The 16,025-nt window shown below is 43.2% G+C and overlaps 2 protein-coding genes across 4 annotated transcripts; one reads left to right on the forward strand and one right to left on the reverse strand.

Moving 5' to 3' along the window:
• Positions 1 to 179: 179 nt before the first annotated feature.
• Positions 180 to 7,359, reverse strand: CFAP68 (cilia and flagella associated protein 68). The gene is made up of 4 exons (XM_035139903.3): positions 7,212 to 7,359; positions 3,135 to 3,362; positions 1,317 to 1,383; positions 180 to 517 (listed from the first exon to the last, which is right to left on the reverse strand). Exons 2-4 carry the CDS (start codon positions 3,357 to 3,359, stop codon positions 339 to 341), a joined length of 471 nt encoding a protein of 156 aa, XP_034995794.1. The 5' UTR covers positions 3,360 to 3,362; positions 7,212 to 7,359; the 3' UTR covers positions 180 to 338.
• On the forward strand, positions 7,285 to 13,475 carry FDXACB1 (ferredoxin-fold anticodon binding domain containing 1). Of its 3 annotated transcripts, none has more exons than XM_035139176.3 (6): positions 7,285 to 7,357; positions 8,503 to 8,697; positions 9,691 to 9,847; positions 10,535 to 10,738; positions 11,358 to 11,516; positions 12,109 to 13,475. In XM_035139176.3, exons 2-6 carry the CDS (start codon positions 8,514 to 8,516, stop codon positions 13,292 to 13,294), a joined length of 1,890 nt encoding a protein of 629 aa, XP_034995067.3. In that variant the 5' UTR covers positions 7,285 to 7,357; positions 8,503 to 8,513; the 3' UTR covers positions 13,295 to 13,475. The 3 variants fall into 3 exon arrangements, with proteins under 3 accessions (XP_034995067.3, XP_088513980.1, XP_034995068.3); XM_088657854.1 differs by having other exon boundaries at positions 9,691 to 9,835; XM_035139177.3 differs by having other exon boundaries at positions 7,330 to 7,678.
• The last annotated feature ends 2,550 nt before the right edge of the window (positions 13,476 to 16,025 follow it).

Genomic DNA, 16,025 nt, shown 5'->3' on the forward strand with positions numbered 1-16,025 from the left:
ACAAACAGTATTGGGGGGAAATAATTCTAGCCTTGGCTATACACAGAAAAACAAATGTAACAGCCAACAAACAAAAATTAGGTGGTGCTTCACAAAACGTAAGAGGGAAAGTAAAAACTGTACACACACACACACACACACACACACACCCCAAGCCACAAGAAGTAAGAAGAATCTCCTTCTCACTCTGACGCACTCTTTTATTCACAGACATGGTTTGTGAGTTGCTGCATGGCAGCCTAGCTTTTAAGTGGGTGGGTGGGGAAGAGAGGGAGCAACTGGGTCACACAGGCAGGGCCTTTCAAGCAACCCAAGCAGAAGAGAGCCCTACTCTAGTCCTACTCCTTCCGCAGAGTCTCTTGCGGTTCTTTGGGCTTCGTGTCAACCAAGCAGCACACTCCCTCCTTCTGTGGACGCTCATAATCTATCATGTAGCATGACCGGGCAGTTGGCTTGATTGGAGGAGGCTCCAGCTCTGGCTGGTGTCCAGGGAACCAGTGAACATCTCGCATAACTCCTAAGAGCAGAGAGAGGACAAGGCTGAGGAGTTCAAAAGAAGGCAGGGCAGTTGCAAGCCAGTAAAGCGGAATGAACATATTGCACTGAACAAACTCGACAGCAGGACCAAAGGCAGTCTTAGCTTCTGCCAATCTAAAAGGGAGCTGAATACCTGAGAAGGCATATTAGGAAAGTCATATGAGACATGCTGCTTTATCACAAGTGCAGTACAGGAGATTCTGCACCTGAATTCACCCATTTCTCTGCGTGCAGTATCCAATTTGCATACCAGCAAATTTCAGCATATGCAATCGTGTATATATCCCAAATTTACATTCTTGCACTATCAGGGTGGTCTTTGTTGCTTTCTAAACCGTGGACTAACTCTACATTTTTATGATGTTGTTACCTGCCCTGGGGACCTTATGGTGAAGAATGGGTAAAAAAGGTATATGAATAATAATGATGATGATGCCTGCCACTTTCTAAGTAGAAACAGTTCCCACAGATAGCTGACAACTTCAGGGGAGATGGGGGTGGCACCATTCAATTGTGCATCCAGACTGCTAGCACTTCAGGACGTATTGCAATGGATTTCTTTGTGTTCCTACAGGTCCCTTGCTGTCACCACCAGAGCCCACTAACACTTGACACATGATATTTATTTATTTATTTATTTATTTATTTATTTATTTATTTATTTATTTATTTATTTATTTGAGAATAGAGGATTCAGAACTGGGGGAAGAACTAGATCTTCCCAAAGTTCTCTTGCAGCTTTTAAATTAAGTGCCTGCATTCCAGTTTTATGTACTTACTTCTTGTACTGTGGGGCTGTTTCTTGGAGAAGTCCGATGTGTAGGTGGACTGAAAATAGTGAGCATACTGAAAAGGAAAACCCAGATTGACTGCATGTTTACGGTAACCGAGAAACCATAAGAACAATAAGAAGAGACTGGCTGCTGAATCAGACCAAATGCCCTCTCAAGTCCAGAAACCCAATTCTAACCAGGTATTTCTGGGAAGTCCACAAACAGGGCCTGAAGGTAACAGCACTCTCTTGCTCACGTTCTGGTACTCAGGCAGAGGCATATTGCCTCTGATCCTGGAGGTAGAATATACTGTATCTAGTATGACTAGCAGCCTTAACCTCCATGAATTTGTCGAATCCTCTTTTAAATTCCTCTAAGGGCTTATCCATAGTTACCTTTCCTTCACACTTTTCAGGCATGGTCCACACTTTAAACCTCCGTGTTCAAGCACCTATTATTATTATTATTATTATTATTTGCTTTGCAGCAATCTGCAGGAAACCCGAATTGCCATTTATTGTGCTTCAGGTTTTAAGAGCAGGTTTTCCAAGTTAAAAAATAAAATAAAATCTCTTGGGACACAAATCCGTGCCTGGAAAGACCAGGCAAAAGCTAAGTTGCCTAAGGCCTAAGTTGGTGGCCTTCCCAACATCTTGTGGGAGTGAATTCCATAGTTTAACTGTGAAGAAGAATTTCCTTCTGTCTGCCTTGAGTCTTGTAACATTCAGATTAATTGGATGACCACACTGGGTTCCAGTTTAATGGGAAATAAATGTCTCTTTACCCATTTTATTCACACCACATGCAACTTCATATACTTGTATCATGCATAATTTTGTACACCTCTATCATGTCCCCCTTTACTTGCCTTTTTTTCTAGACAAAAAATCAGTAGAACTTTTAAGAGAAAGAGCCTTATCACCAAAGCAACCCCAGCTTGGCTTGGCTTAGCGAGGCAGAAGGGCTGGGTATAATGAGGTATCACGTGGTGGTGGAGGGGTTGGTGGGATGAAATGGCTATTACTGCAATCCTATGCAAATTTACTCATAAAAAGTGTTCAGGGGGACTCTTGCCCAGGGAAGTGTAGATAGGATTGCAGCCAAAGAAAATAAACTGGAACTGAACAGATGAAAAGCAAGGAAGGACAACATCTTATACAGGAATACTGTCTACTATTACATTTGTGCTTCTTCCTTGGAGCTTGAAGCAACAGACATGAGCTCCTAGGTGATGCCTGATTTAGGTCAGCCAAGTCCCCCTTCAAATATAAAATACAACAGAACATCTTCACACTTGCTCTTCTAAAGCTGGGCTTGAATCATTCAACATGTTATAAGATAAATTGAACACAGAGTACTAGAGCAGGGGTCAGCAACCTAAGGCCCATGGGCTGGAAGCGGCCCGCGGAGGTCATTTGACTGGCCCACGAGCTGCCCCCAAACCGAGCTGTTTGCTTGCGGCCTGTGCTAAACTGGTGCAGCGCAGAGACTCGCTTCCATGGCAACAAAAGTTGCGTCTGCGCAGACACAGACGCCGAAAATCACGGGGGCATGCGTTCACGTGGGCCGGCCCACAGAGGGACCGATCCAGCCCAGGCAAGATAAACCTTGCTGACCCCTGTACTAGAGCAAGGACCTGTGGCCAACCAGATGCTGTTGAATTACATCTCCCCTAATCCCTAACTGGTTGCTGGTGCTGATGGAAACGGGAGACCAAGAACATCCAGAGGGCTGCAGGTTACTCGCCCCTGTGCCAGAGGGCTGAATATTTCACTTTACGTTAACAAGCTAACAAACAGAGCGATGTGAATATGGTACTCTGACCTGGGAAGGGAGAGGCTTGGGCTGCAGTATTTTTCGAATGTCATAGCGCTCTTCGTTCCAGTTCCCCAAGAGGGTTTTGTTGGTGTAGGAGTCCTCGTTGGTGGTGCACCTCCAGCCATACTGGAAGAACTTGGCAGAGCTGTTCCAATCTGTCCACACTTCCCCATGACCATTGGCGCGCATTAAACAGCCATGATGCGGGTTAAAGAAGCAAGACAGGGACATGGCCTAGGAAGAGACAGAAAAGTCAAATGAGAACAGGAAACAACTCGTATTAGGGAAGGCACAACTACACTACAAACCTATCAAGTGCCATGTCTTCTCTCAACGAATTCTGGGAACCGTATTTGAAGATGTCCTGAGCTGCCTTCTCAGAAAACTCCTAATACCCCCTAAGGAAGTAACTATTAAAGAAGGTTAAGGCTATAATCCTAATCACACAAACTATATGCCCCAAATAGTGGTTTACATCAGAGCAAACATGTTCAAGATGACCTTTTAACACTGCAAACCCCCACACACTGACTTACTAGACAAAGTTCAGCTAAAATCAGTACAACTTACTTCTGAATAAACCTGCACAGGAACATACTCATTGTCTGTGGTGTAGGTACGTCTCAGAAAAAGCAACAGTATTAGTCACTGTTCTTAAAATTATGTTTCTCCTCTAATACTACTTTTTAATACAGTATTTATTTTATCTCACTAATATGGTACATGCTCCTCTACTACACCTCTTGCAATCTAATAATAAACTTTTGTACTCCTGAAAACCCACCTTTAGTGGGACTTACTTCCTCATTACACTTGGGATTTAACTATTTCTACATTTTACATTTTAGAACGTAACTTTACATTCTTTTAAAATTTGTATTTCAGCCCTATGCTTCTCCAGTTCTTTTCCCACACCAAAATCAGTCTGATTCCCTGACACTGGACAGTGATATTAAGTGCTGAAAGATCTTATTTTAACCAAAACACATGGGGATGGTTTCATCATGTGGATAGATTAGAAGGATTAGTGTGCTGAAATTTGGAACTGGAGTTCAGTAGGGGAATACCTCTGAATCAGAAGAGGTTGTAGTTGATAGATATGAAGAATCGATGTCATCCAAATCCCACATTTTCCTGCTTATTTGTCTTGGTTATAATTGTAATTTTGCTTCAGAATCTCAGCCAGAATGGGCAGCCTCAGTAGAGTGAAGTTCAAGGCTGTAGCTGATGTTAAAAAGTGCTGACTTTTTTCTGGCAGCCCTTACAAAGGAAGGTGGCAGGAGGAACTGGAGCAGGCAACCAGAAAAACTGATTGTTTTTGTTTGTGATGCAACTTCCTGATCATCAGCTAGTCCTGATGTCACTGGTTTCAGACCATCCATGGGATGAGAGACTTTTATCCAAAAATCAATATGACCGGACCTTGTCATCAAGGAGGTCAAGCACTAAGATACAGCTGTATTCCTATATAGCCTCACTAGTGAGTAAGGCCCATTGAAATAAGCAGCATTTAGATTTGAGTAAACACACCCAAAAGGTTGCACTGCATAATAACACGTAGGTAGAAGTACTACCAAATGTTTGAAGCAGCCACTTCAATTGAATATTGATGAGATTTGAAACCTAGAATTATTTTAAAAATGATTTGTACAACTCACCGCTCGAGTTCCCTAGAACCATCTTTTTAATTAAGGGTAGTATTCAGTGGTCCTGCTGAAATTAACGTACACGACTAAGTTACATCCCCTTATTTCAATGGATCTGCTCTGAATAAAATTAGTTGAATACCACCCCAATGCTACAAGCTTTGTATCTTAATATCTTAAAATTTAATATGCACAATATTGCCTGATATATTTAATTTCCCAGAAACATTACTAGCACAAAGGTGTGCATATGACATACTGGAACACGATCCTGCCATACACTCAGGGTGTGTACCTGAAAGCACTCTCCTCCCTTCTGATAACGCTGGTTCTGATGGCTCAGAAACAAAATGGAAGGCAATCTGTGCATGCTTAAGGGCAGGTTTCGCTCCCTTACTGCTCTTTTCAAGAAGCTTTTAGGGATGAGCACGTTACCTGAATTGAAAACAGCCTACAGCAGGTAGCACTGTGGTCTAAACCACTGAGCCTCTTGGGCTTGCCGGATCAGAAGGTTGACAGTTTGGTCCCAGCTCCTGCCAACCTAGCAGTTCGAAAGCACGCCAGTGCAAGTAGATAAATAGGTACCACTGTGGTGGGAAGGTAAACAGAGTTTCCGTACGCTATGGTTTCCATCATGGTGTTCCGTTGCGCCAGAAGTGGTTTAGTTATGCTGGCCACATGATCCGGAAAGCTGTCTGTGGACAAACGCCGGCTCCCTTGGCCTGAAGCGAGATGAGTGCCACAACCCCATAGTCGCCTTTGACTAGACTTAACCATCCAGGGATCATTTACCTTTTTTTACAAGCCTTTGCACACTTCCTCGTAAGCACCATGGAGGCTATTAGGACACACTTCTAATAAATGTGCATTGAACAGTACTGCACACCCCTACGAGCAATGCATCATTGAGCCCAACCAAAGAATCACCTTGAAAGAGTCTGTCTAGTGGAAGAACTTTGGCCAGTCACTCTCAGACTAATCTTCCTAACATAGTTGCTGTCATGATGAAGCGGGGTGAGACGGAGTGGAATAGAGAACCTTTTGTGCCACCCTGCACTTCTTGCCAGAAGGACATCTGAATATTACAATAAATACATAAAAAGCAAAGTTTTCTGTTTCCAACACCAGCCAGTCATATACCTCTGGAAGGTTTGCAATCTGGGCATAAAAGGGACTGGCCAGCTCATGTAGCACCTGCTTTCTTGGGTTCTCCATGCTAATTAGGAGAAGCGTCCCCTCACCCATCGTTCCTCCAACACCTGACTCAATCTTCCTGCTGTGTATGCACATATGTATATCATAGAATCACAGAGCTGGGAGGGAACCCCAAGAGCCATCTAGTTCAACCCCCTGCAATGCAGGAATCTAAACTATAGCATCCATGACAGATGGCCATCCAACTTGTGCTTAAAAACCTCCAAGGAAGTAGAGTCCGCAACGTCCAGAGGCAGACCTATGTCCACATTTGTGATATGGACATGCGTTTTGGATATATTAAAAAGTTCCCTTATTTTGTTATTTAAATTTGCTGCTTCTGAGGTTTTTGTGTTCTCCTATTAGCTGTGATGCCCTCAATAATATTGTCCAAAAATGATGCTGCTGCTGATGGCATAAACCATTAAATGTTATTATTAATATTGCAGTTGTTGTATAAGGGATTATTATGACGGGAATGTGATCGAAATTAATAAGATTTTGGAATGCAGAAATAAAGAAAATCATCAAACCATCCATTCTAGCATGCCGGGGGGGGGGGGCACCAAAAATATATTATTCGTTATTTGAACGACTGGTATTAATAATTGTATTATAAATTGGTATTGTTATAATGCCAATTATAACAATTGGTATTGTTATAATGTGTGAGACGTGGGTGGCGCTGTGGGTTAAACCACAGCGCCTAAGCCTTGCCGATCAGAAGGTTGGCGCGACAGGGTGAGGTCCCGTTGTTCGGTCCCAGCCCCTGCCAACCTAGCAGTTCGAAAGCATGTCAAAGTACAAGTAGATAAATAGGTACCACTCTGGCGGGAAGGCAAACAGCGTTTCCGTGCACTGCTCTGGTTCACCAGAAGTGGCTTTCTCATGCTGGCCACATGACCCGGAAGCGAGATGAGCACTGCAACCCCAGAGTCAGTCACTACCTTTATTGTTATAATGTGGCTGTTATTGGAATGTAATTAAAAATTATTTTTAAAATATTTTATAAATCGTCAACAACAAAAAAAGGAAGCAAGGAGGGAGGGAGGAAGGTTAAGAACAGGAAAAGATGGTAGGCTGCATCTGAATACGGTGGCTCCATTTCAGCAGCCATCCCTAAAGACTACAGTACTTCTCTCCTCAGCTCCCTTCGCCAGGTGGCCCCTTCCCTTCCGCCCACCCTGCCCCGCTCCGTCCTTCCCTCGGTCTCAGGGGAGCCCGGCCCTTTCCCTATGCCCACCTGACAAAAAGGCGGAGTAAGGGGAAGGAAAAGCAGGAAGCCGTCTCCAAGGCAACCGCCCAAACGGCGCGCGCCGGAAGCGAAGGGCGCACTCTGGCGGAAGTGACGTAAACATACCGCGACGCCGGCTTCGGGAGGGTGGAAAGGTGTGTTTGCGGGGAGACCTAAGTGGGTTAAAAGACCCGATGAAGAAGGGAAAAGGCGTGGGGAGGGGGCAACAGTCCTTTACCTCTTTAAAGAGATGGGCGTGGTCAATCCCATGCCACGCCCCCTAGAAACCCCCTATTTCTTTGTTTACTTACAGTCAGTGCTTTCTTTCTGGGGAGTTTAGTGTTTTTATTTTTCCCGATTTGAATTATGAAATTGTGATTTTCTTGAGTCAAAATGAGAGTAACCCTAAACATTTATTTAGGAAAGAAAAAGCAATGCATACAGTATATCCTGCCCGTCGGTGAAGGAGCTCCAAGGTGGTGTATACGTAATTCTCTCCCAGCTCAACCTCCTCCCGTTTGTTCTCTCACAACTTGCTTTCAAAGACTGGTCAGGAATGAAGGGGCTTCCTAGTCCCAGCAGTGTCTGAAGGGCAGCAGACTGGACTGGACTAGCTGAATAAAGGTCACCTCATAGCTTTGGGGTATTGACCCTGGATCTCTTCTCCCCTAATCTCAGTGTGAGGTACTGAGTGACTACAGTCTCATACCAACTCACCACTGCTTCAAGGAGGGGGGATTTACTCACCCGTATTTCCAACCTTTAGAGAGCCAGAAGGACTTGCTTCTCTAAATTTACTATTATTTTTTATTGTTCAGTCTTTCCTGTACTCTTTATTATTTGGTATTTCAAAAACACAATAATTGTATAGAACATTTGCAGTGTTGGGAATGGAAGGAATGAACATGATTAATGAAACAATATAAACCGCTTGCTGCTAGTTTGATTCCAGCTTCCTGTCACCATACAGATTTTTTCAGCATTTATTTGTGTATGTTAAAGTAAGATTAGAATACTTGCTTGCTTATGAAGTTGAATTTTTGACCTGCACGAAGGATTTTCTTCGTTGCTGTCATGTCAGCTAGGCTGGCCTGGTGGGTATTATTAACAAATGCTGCTTTTGCTGACTGGAGACAACTCTAGATGTTTTTGCAACCATCGTGATTCCTATATTTTTTGTTTTTAATGCCTGGTGTTTTATTATGTTTTTATTAGTGTTGGAAGCCACTTAGAGTGGCTGGGGCAGATGGACGGGATATAAATAATAATAATAATTTTACTACATTTCTCTCCCCTTAAGGTTTTGCCACCATGAGGCCTCTGCATCATCAGCCCTGTCTCCTCCTAGTTGGAGAAGGAAACTTTTCCTTCTCTGCCAGTTTGTGTGAAGCGAGGAGCTGTGAGGCACACATTGTTGCTACCTGCTATGAGAGTGAAGATTCTGCAACTAGACAAGCTGTTGCCAAGTCCAACATACAATATCTGAGGGACAGAGGTAAAAGGAAGAAGAAAAATCAAGAAAGAAAAATTGTTTGTTGCATAATTTCTGATGGCTCTTGGGACTCTGATAATGGGGTTGCTGGGATGTGACAGGATAAATAGGGTTGCTAGGATCCTGCCTAGGACATGTAAACCTTCTAAATAAGTAACTGGAGGTTCATCTAAAATAAAAAAATTCCTTCAGTAGCACCTTAAAGACCAACTAAGTTTTTATTTTGGTATGAGCTTTCGTGTGCATGCACACTTCTTCAGATGAGGAGGTTCATCTGTCCTCTCTATAGCAAGTTGGACTTGCCCTGCAGTAGGTGAGATGGAAGAAGCAGGATTAAGGAACCAGGGAAATGAATGGTGTGCAGAAGCCATGGTTGCATTTTCACAATATCTGATTAGAGCAAGTTGAACAAAATGGAAAATAACAATATTATTAGAAACTAGGAGGGAGAGGAAAAATTGGATTGTGCTTGTGGAAGTTGTTCCACTTGTTCAATGACTTAGTTGGATTCAGCCTCTAACTTCCCAGATCAGTTAAATGGAAACAAACCGTGGCTCTACCATAGCCAGACCACAGTCAAAAGGAATAATTTACAGCATTGTCATCTGCATTCTTGGCACATTGAGAGAGCTGAAAAAGATCTTTTTGCAGTCTAGCTTGACTTGCTTCTTGAGTCACTTGAAGCTATTTATTGTATCTGCTGTGTACTTGTGGGCACAGCAATCAGGTTTAGGAGAATTAATTTGTGGAAGACCCTGTCTTGAAGCAAGGAACTGTGATGTGGGTGTTGGGTGAGGACCCCTGCAAATCCAAGCCTAAAGAACATATAAATTTGCTTTCAGTTGTTACCTTTGCTGCATTGGGAATACTCTTCCAGGCAGTGTCTCATTAAGATAATAATAAAGATTCTGCCTTTCTCAAGTGCCCATTAAAGTGTGTATTGCATGAAGATAATCTCCTAGTATCTTACATATCATTTTTCTTTTACCATTCCAGGTGCTGAAGTTCTCTTTTGTGTTGACTGCACAAAACTGAAGGAGCATTTTTTGCCAGCTGATTGGAAATTTGATTGCATTTATTTCAACTTCCCTCACTGTGGGAGAAAAGCTGGAGTGAAAAAGAACAGAGAGCTTCTTGCCAGGTTTTTCTTTAGGTGAGGCCAAAATGAACCATGCCAATGTACTCTTGTTACTGAGAAGGTGGTGTGTGTTAATTTCAGTTGATGTTGCTATCTTACACCAAAACCTGTCTTCAATATAAAATTGATATAAATGTGAGCCAGCTAAGTCCAAATTTTCTGGTATTATACAGGCAGGCATATTTAGTCGATGCACTTTATTTAAAACACTGTATACAGATAAATGCTTTGTTGCAATTGGCTGTTTTGTGCAATGAGGCAGTGTGGTAGCAGATGGTCTGTACGATTAGAGGAAATGCACCAGGGTTTTCATGCAAGAGGTGATGGGCAGAGAACTAATAATTCTGCACCTTGGAGTTGCTACCCATTTTTGCAAGCTTGCCAGCAAACACCTCCAGTTCTAGGAACTATAAAGATCCAATTTGGAGCAATGCTGATAAGGTCCAGTGAGAAATTATAAGCACTATGTGTTTTCCTCTCTTTGTAATCTTTCTTGTCATATCTGCCCAAGCACAGTAAACAATCATATAACACACTCTTTCCCCTCCCAAAGTACAACTCTCACATTCCTTCACCCACCCCCTAAAATATTGCTAAAAGCAACACAATCCAAGGACTTCTTGGGATCAGCTCAAGAAGGCGGCAGAGTGTTTCCTCAGGCACAAAAGAATGTTACCCATCACTCCTCTGTTCCTTTTCCAGCTGTGCAGAGGTCCTGGCAGAGAAAGGTGAGGTCCATGTGGCACTCTGCAGAGGGCAGGGTGGTACCCCTGCAGACCAGCATGTGAGGGAATGGCATAACAGCTGGCAAGTAGTGGCTATGGCAGCGGAGGCAGGATTTATTTTGAGCGGCGTTCATCCATTCAACATCAGTAGTGCTTGCGGATATAAAAGTACAGGTTACAGGTAAGTTGCGGCACAGCAAGCAGACGGTGGCATTCCAGATGTCATTCTGGGTGTTGTCATGGTAACCAGCATATTAGCATCTGCTCTTGCTTCTTAAGATGCCTCTGTGTTTAAGAAACGGCAAGGAAGTTTCTTTGCTGTATGTTGCAGTATAAGATTCCTGCCTCTAGCAGCAAGAGTGCTATATCTTATACCAGCCTTTCCCAATCTGGTGCCCTCCAGATGTTTTTGACTGCTGATTCCCACCAGCCCTGACTCACTGATCTTGCTGGTTGGGGTAATGGGAGTTGAAATTAAAAATTCATGAAGGACACCAGGATGGGGAAGGCTGCATTTTAACTGTCTTTGGTTCTCAGGACTTCTAACAGATTAGTTGATAGAGGGAATGGATTGGATATCATTCTCCAGTTAAATGCTACAGAGATGTCGGGGGAAAGAGTCAGCACTATTTCCCATGCCTTCCTTCCACCATGTACTTTCAGCCAGCCTGGCATTTATACCCAGGGCCCTGAATCTAATTGGTTTACTGTTGATCATGTAGCTCAACATAGTTTGTTTGGTTTTATGTTGTGCAAATAAAGAGTGTCTATTTAACCATTCTTGGCTTGTTTGTTTGCAGGAGTCAGGATAAATCTTTTCATGTAGAAGGAGCTTTGAATCACATATTCACACAGAGTGTGCCTTTTCAGCATCCCAAGCCTGTGATCTGTCAAACAGAACTGGAAGGGAAGTTGGTTTCCTTCCTTGTTCCAGAGATATTTCTAGATAAGATTAACAGGTATGTAACTGAGTTTCAGCACCCATTTGAAGTTAATAAATATACGTACAGCATAGTCACTCAGTTGATGACTGTGGAAAATTCAGTAGGCATCCTATTTTCTTAGCACTGGGGTGATCTTTAGACCAGTCCTCACAATGTTAATTTTGATACAAGTTCCATTGACTTGTATTTACCTCTGAGTGGGTACGGTTGGCATTACAGTCTAATCTTAATCTAACGTTTGTAATGTATAAAATATATTGTGGTTTAATGGATGTTTGCTGAATCCAAATCCTGCATTCAAATTCTGCTTCATGGGATCTCTTTGTAACTTTGAACTACTAGAGACATGATATCCTGCTGCCGTTATTGCTGGAAGGGGACTCCAGCTGTCAAAAGACAAATAGTCCTGTCTGTCTTGGATCATCTGGAAGAAATATTTGCTGCCAGATGGTCTTCCCACCTGCAAAACTCACTAAGGATCATATAGCACCTTTGCACATTTTGGCACTACATGAACAGAGTGCTGTTCTTTAAAATATAAAATCCGATTTTAATGACTTGCCTAAGAATATTGCTTTCTGTTGTTTTTCCCCCTGTTTTTAAATAGGGGTTTCCTGGATACAAATTCGGAACATCCTATAAGAACAATAAACAAAAAGCTCACTGATGAGCTTGGCAAGTCTTTCCCAGTTCAGAAAGTGAGTGCTTCTCTTTCCTTGATGTTCCAAGATCGTCACAGCTCTCCTTCCACTCTGGATGCCACTTGGATGGTTCCTGCTGCCAAAAGTAACCCAAAAGCCAAGTCTGTGGTTAATAAAACTGCAGCGGATACAGAGGCCTTTGCCTTTCCTTCTGGCTTTCCTGGCTGGGATGATACAGATCAGGGTGGCAACTTGATCAGCTGGGAAAGAGATTGGATCTTTGGACATTATTGTCTCCAACCTTCCTTTCTGGTTTCTCTTCACAGAACTGTACGAGACAAAGAGCTTCCTCTGGGGACTTTCCTGGTCCTCAGTGGGCTGGCATTTAGGAAATGCAAGCTCTCTGCTCATGCACTGCCCATTTTTCATGAGTCCGTTTTTATCTGTGTGGTTAATAAGGGCACAGAAGAAGCGTGTAGCCAGCTCCTTGCGGAAAACCTTACAAGTACTTTAAGTGCACTGCTCCAGCCTTCAGGCTTCAAGCTAGACTGTACAGTGGACAAGCCAAAGACACAGCTAAATACTTTTGAGAATCCTGAACTTCAGCTCCTTAAATCAAAGTACTTTTTCAGTGTGACCCCTGACACTTCTGACCCAGACCCAAATAAACTTTGTGTAGGTACCGTAAGTACAACGCCATGGCAGCCTACAAGCATTGATCGAGAAATTATTTGCGCTTCGCTGAACCTTGATCTTCTGGCCATGCATGTATGTGAAATCTCTGACTGGCGCATGCTCTGGACTTCTGATGAGCGCTTCCTAAATCAGTTTGCAGGTGGGCATTTAGGTCCGTTCAAGACCTTTTCCCTCTACCCAGTCTCCTACGTTCATGACATCAGCTTCTGGGTTCCGAAACCAGAAGAGTTTAATGAGACTCAGCTCCATGCCATTGCCAGGTGTGTGTCTTCTGAATCAGTGGTGTCCATCCAACTGCTCGACAGCTTTCGGCACCCAGGCACAGGGCAAACCAGCCTCTGCTACAGGATCACTTACCAGTCTTGTGACAAAGCACTCAGTCGCCAGCAGGTGGCAACAATGCAGATGAAGCTTAGGAAAGAAGTACAGCGCTGTCTGCACGTGACTCTTAGGTAGTTCTTTATCCTCATTCTGTGCAGACAGGTTTTATTGGACTCCATAATTCAAATTAACTGTGTGTTAACATCAGGCCAACCGTAGTAAGCCTTTTATAAAGGCTGGATGGGCTTGAAGGTGGTGCATACCCCACCTTTTTCTATTTTCCTATTTAAGGCAATAAAGTCAAACACTTTATAAACCTTGTTTAACTCTTGTCACTCTCAGTGAGTTCTTTTTGGAAGAGGTTATCCATTGCAGGCCGATGCAATTGTATCTAGCGCCCGTTCAAAAGCTTATAAAGGCTGCAGGTGGTCAGAGAAAATAATACAGGGCAGTTTCATTTAGTCCCACCCACTCTTGTTTCGCTTATTTGGAATGGCATAAATGGAAATGCTGGATATGTAACTGCAAGATATGTAGGGTTAAGCTGTTCAGTTTGTGTATCTGAAGAGGTAATATTTCTGAAGTGGAATTCCTGCAAAGTCGGATAAACTATGCAATTTTAAAAGAAGAAGTTGCATTTCAGTTCTGCCACCCTGCAGACAGGCTCATGGCAATGCACACGATTCAACCATCACAACAACCTGGCTAGGCTGAGAGATGGTAACTGGCCTAAGTTCACTCAGCAAGGTTTGTGGCTGAACCAGGGACATTACCTTGGGCCTCCCTCTTCCGAGTCCAAAGTGCTGACTGCTACATTAACAGTGGCTTCTATGCAGGAACTTCTACTACAGCAGGAGTGGAGAAACTTTTTCAGCTGAAGGGCCACTTTGCTTTCTGGACAGCCTTTCGGGGGCCACATGCTAGTGGTGTGGGGGGCCAGATGCAAAAGTGAGCATAGCAATTTTACCTTTGTACAATCAACTACCTAACTCTCTCTCTCACACACACATATGCCCTGCCCTGTCCACGATCCAGGTGAGTAAGAAGCAGGATCAGAGTTCAAGGGCACATTTCACCCAGGCAAAAACACTCAAGGAGGGTGCAACGCAGGACTGGAGAGGGGTGTGGACTGGTGGATCCCATGGGCCAGGTAGAGAGGCCTGGAGGGCCACATTTGGCCCAAAGGCTTGAGGTTTCCCAACCTTGCTGTGCAATGTCACCATGTTGACTTACCCATGCCAACGTCTTTAGGTGATGGAATGCAAAGAGTATGAGTAACAAAATGCCAATATATTTATAATCCGGTCTGGCAAAGACCTAAAAAAAATCAGCAAGTGCTGTTTCTTATTTTTAGAGAGGATTGTCACAGTTGTTTCTTGGTTAAAATAAGAGACTGTTACAGAATCCTGAGCCTTTTGAATCTGCTAAGCTTGTGCAGGATAGTTGGAAGAAAGGAGAATGGGTCTTATGCCAGCCAAGCCTTAACTAATCCAATCAGTCTGGATGCTCACAAGCTTGGATGAGCTCAGGTCTTATTTAAAACCAATCCAGTCACTTCTCTGCTACCCTGCTTCATATTGGCACACTTAGTGCACAGTGACTTGTTGGTGAATTCAATGTGCACATACAGTGATATTTACTGCCAATGTTGTAATACTACATAGATAAAAAGCCCCACTGAATGCAACCAAGTAAACAGGCGTAGTGTTGCTGCAAGCTTATAAAGACTCATGTAAGCTCCATTAAAGTCAGAGGGGCTTGTGAATAAATACATAGGAACAGGGTGATGCAGTTTTCAGAAAACATGCATGAAAGATGGAGACAAATTCTATTTCCCCCCCCCCTTGTTCATTGGTTTGCGTCAAGTGGAGTGTGGAAAACTTTTGAATGCAGTAAGAGCAAAATCATGTAACGATGGCTGGTATACAAGATCCAGATAAAAGTTAGGCAATGCAAACCACCCTAAGTTGTGGTAATCTACTAAAAAGCAAGTCTTGTTCCAATAAGTGGGTCTTGCTTGTATGTAAGTAGAATCTCAACCACAGACTCACTCTTGGCACAAAATAAATTGTAATGCACACTGTGGGTGTTAATTTTAAAAAGCCACAGGGGGGTAGGGAGGTTAGTGAAATAAGTATTAGTCCTGAACACATTTTACTCGTCAGTAAATCCTACATACAGTACTTTGGGCATGCAATTCTAGGATTTATCTCCCTGGGGAGAAATAATGAGTGTATTTGTGCAACTGGAGCACACCCTGTAAAACTATCATCTTGTGCACAAGTTGCCAGCTGTGTGTGCACATCTGCAATCTTCAATTACTTACCTGGAAGCTGTTTTTACTTCAGTAAATACTTCTGAGTAAACATGTCCAGGATAGTAAGGACACCCTAAACGTGAGGCATTTCCCTTTCAGGCATTGAGGGTGTGAGGCCGAATACACACTATACCTTTAAAGCACATCCAAAGCTCGTTTCCCTCTCAAAGAATTCTGGGTCCTGTAGTTTACCACTCCCTGAATTGCAATTCCCATCAATCCATAGCCAACTACAGTGTCCATAATTCTTTGAGGGTGAAGCTGTGCTTTGAATGTGCTTTAAAGATACAGCTGTAAGCAGCCTGAGAGGGAAGGGAGCAAGCCATGGTATGTACCACGTGGAAAACCTGAACAGCCACCCACAGCAGGGCCCTACTTGGTGAGCTGGTGGAATTCTGGATTTTGCTGCTAAAGACAGAAGGGGTCACATTTTTGAATACTTCTTCCCGTTCACATTTATATATGTATATATTTAAAAAACCCGCATCCCTGCAAGGAGAAAACTAGCGCATCAGCGAGAGGCTCAACATTACTCTGCTATCTGATGAC

This window comes from Zootoca vivipara, chromosome 14, assembly GCF_965207765.1.
Source record: "Zootoca vivipara chromosome 14, rZooViv2.hap1.1, whole genome shotgun sequence".
In the NCBI taxonomy this organism is placed as follows: Eukaryota; Metazoa; Chordata; class Lepidosauria; order Squamata; family Lacertidae; genus Zootoca; species Zootoca vivipara.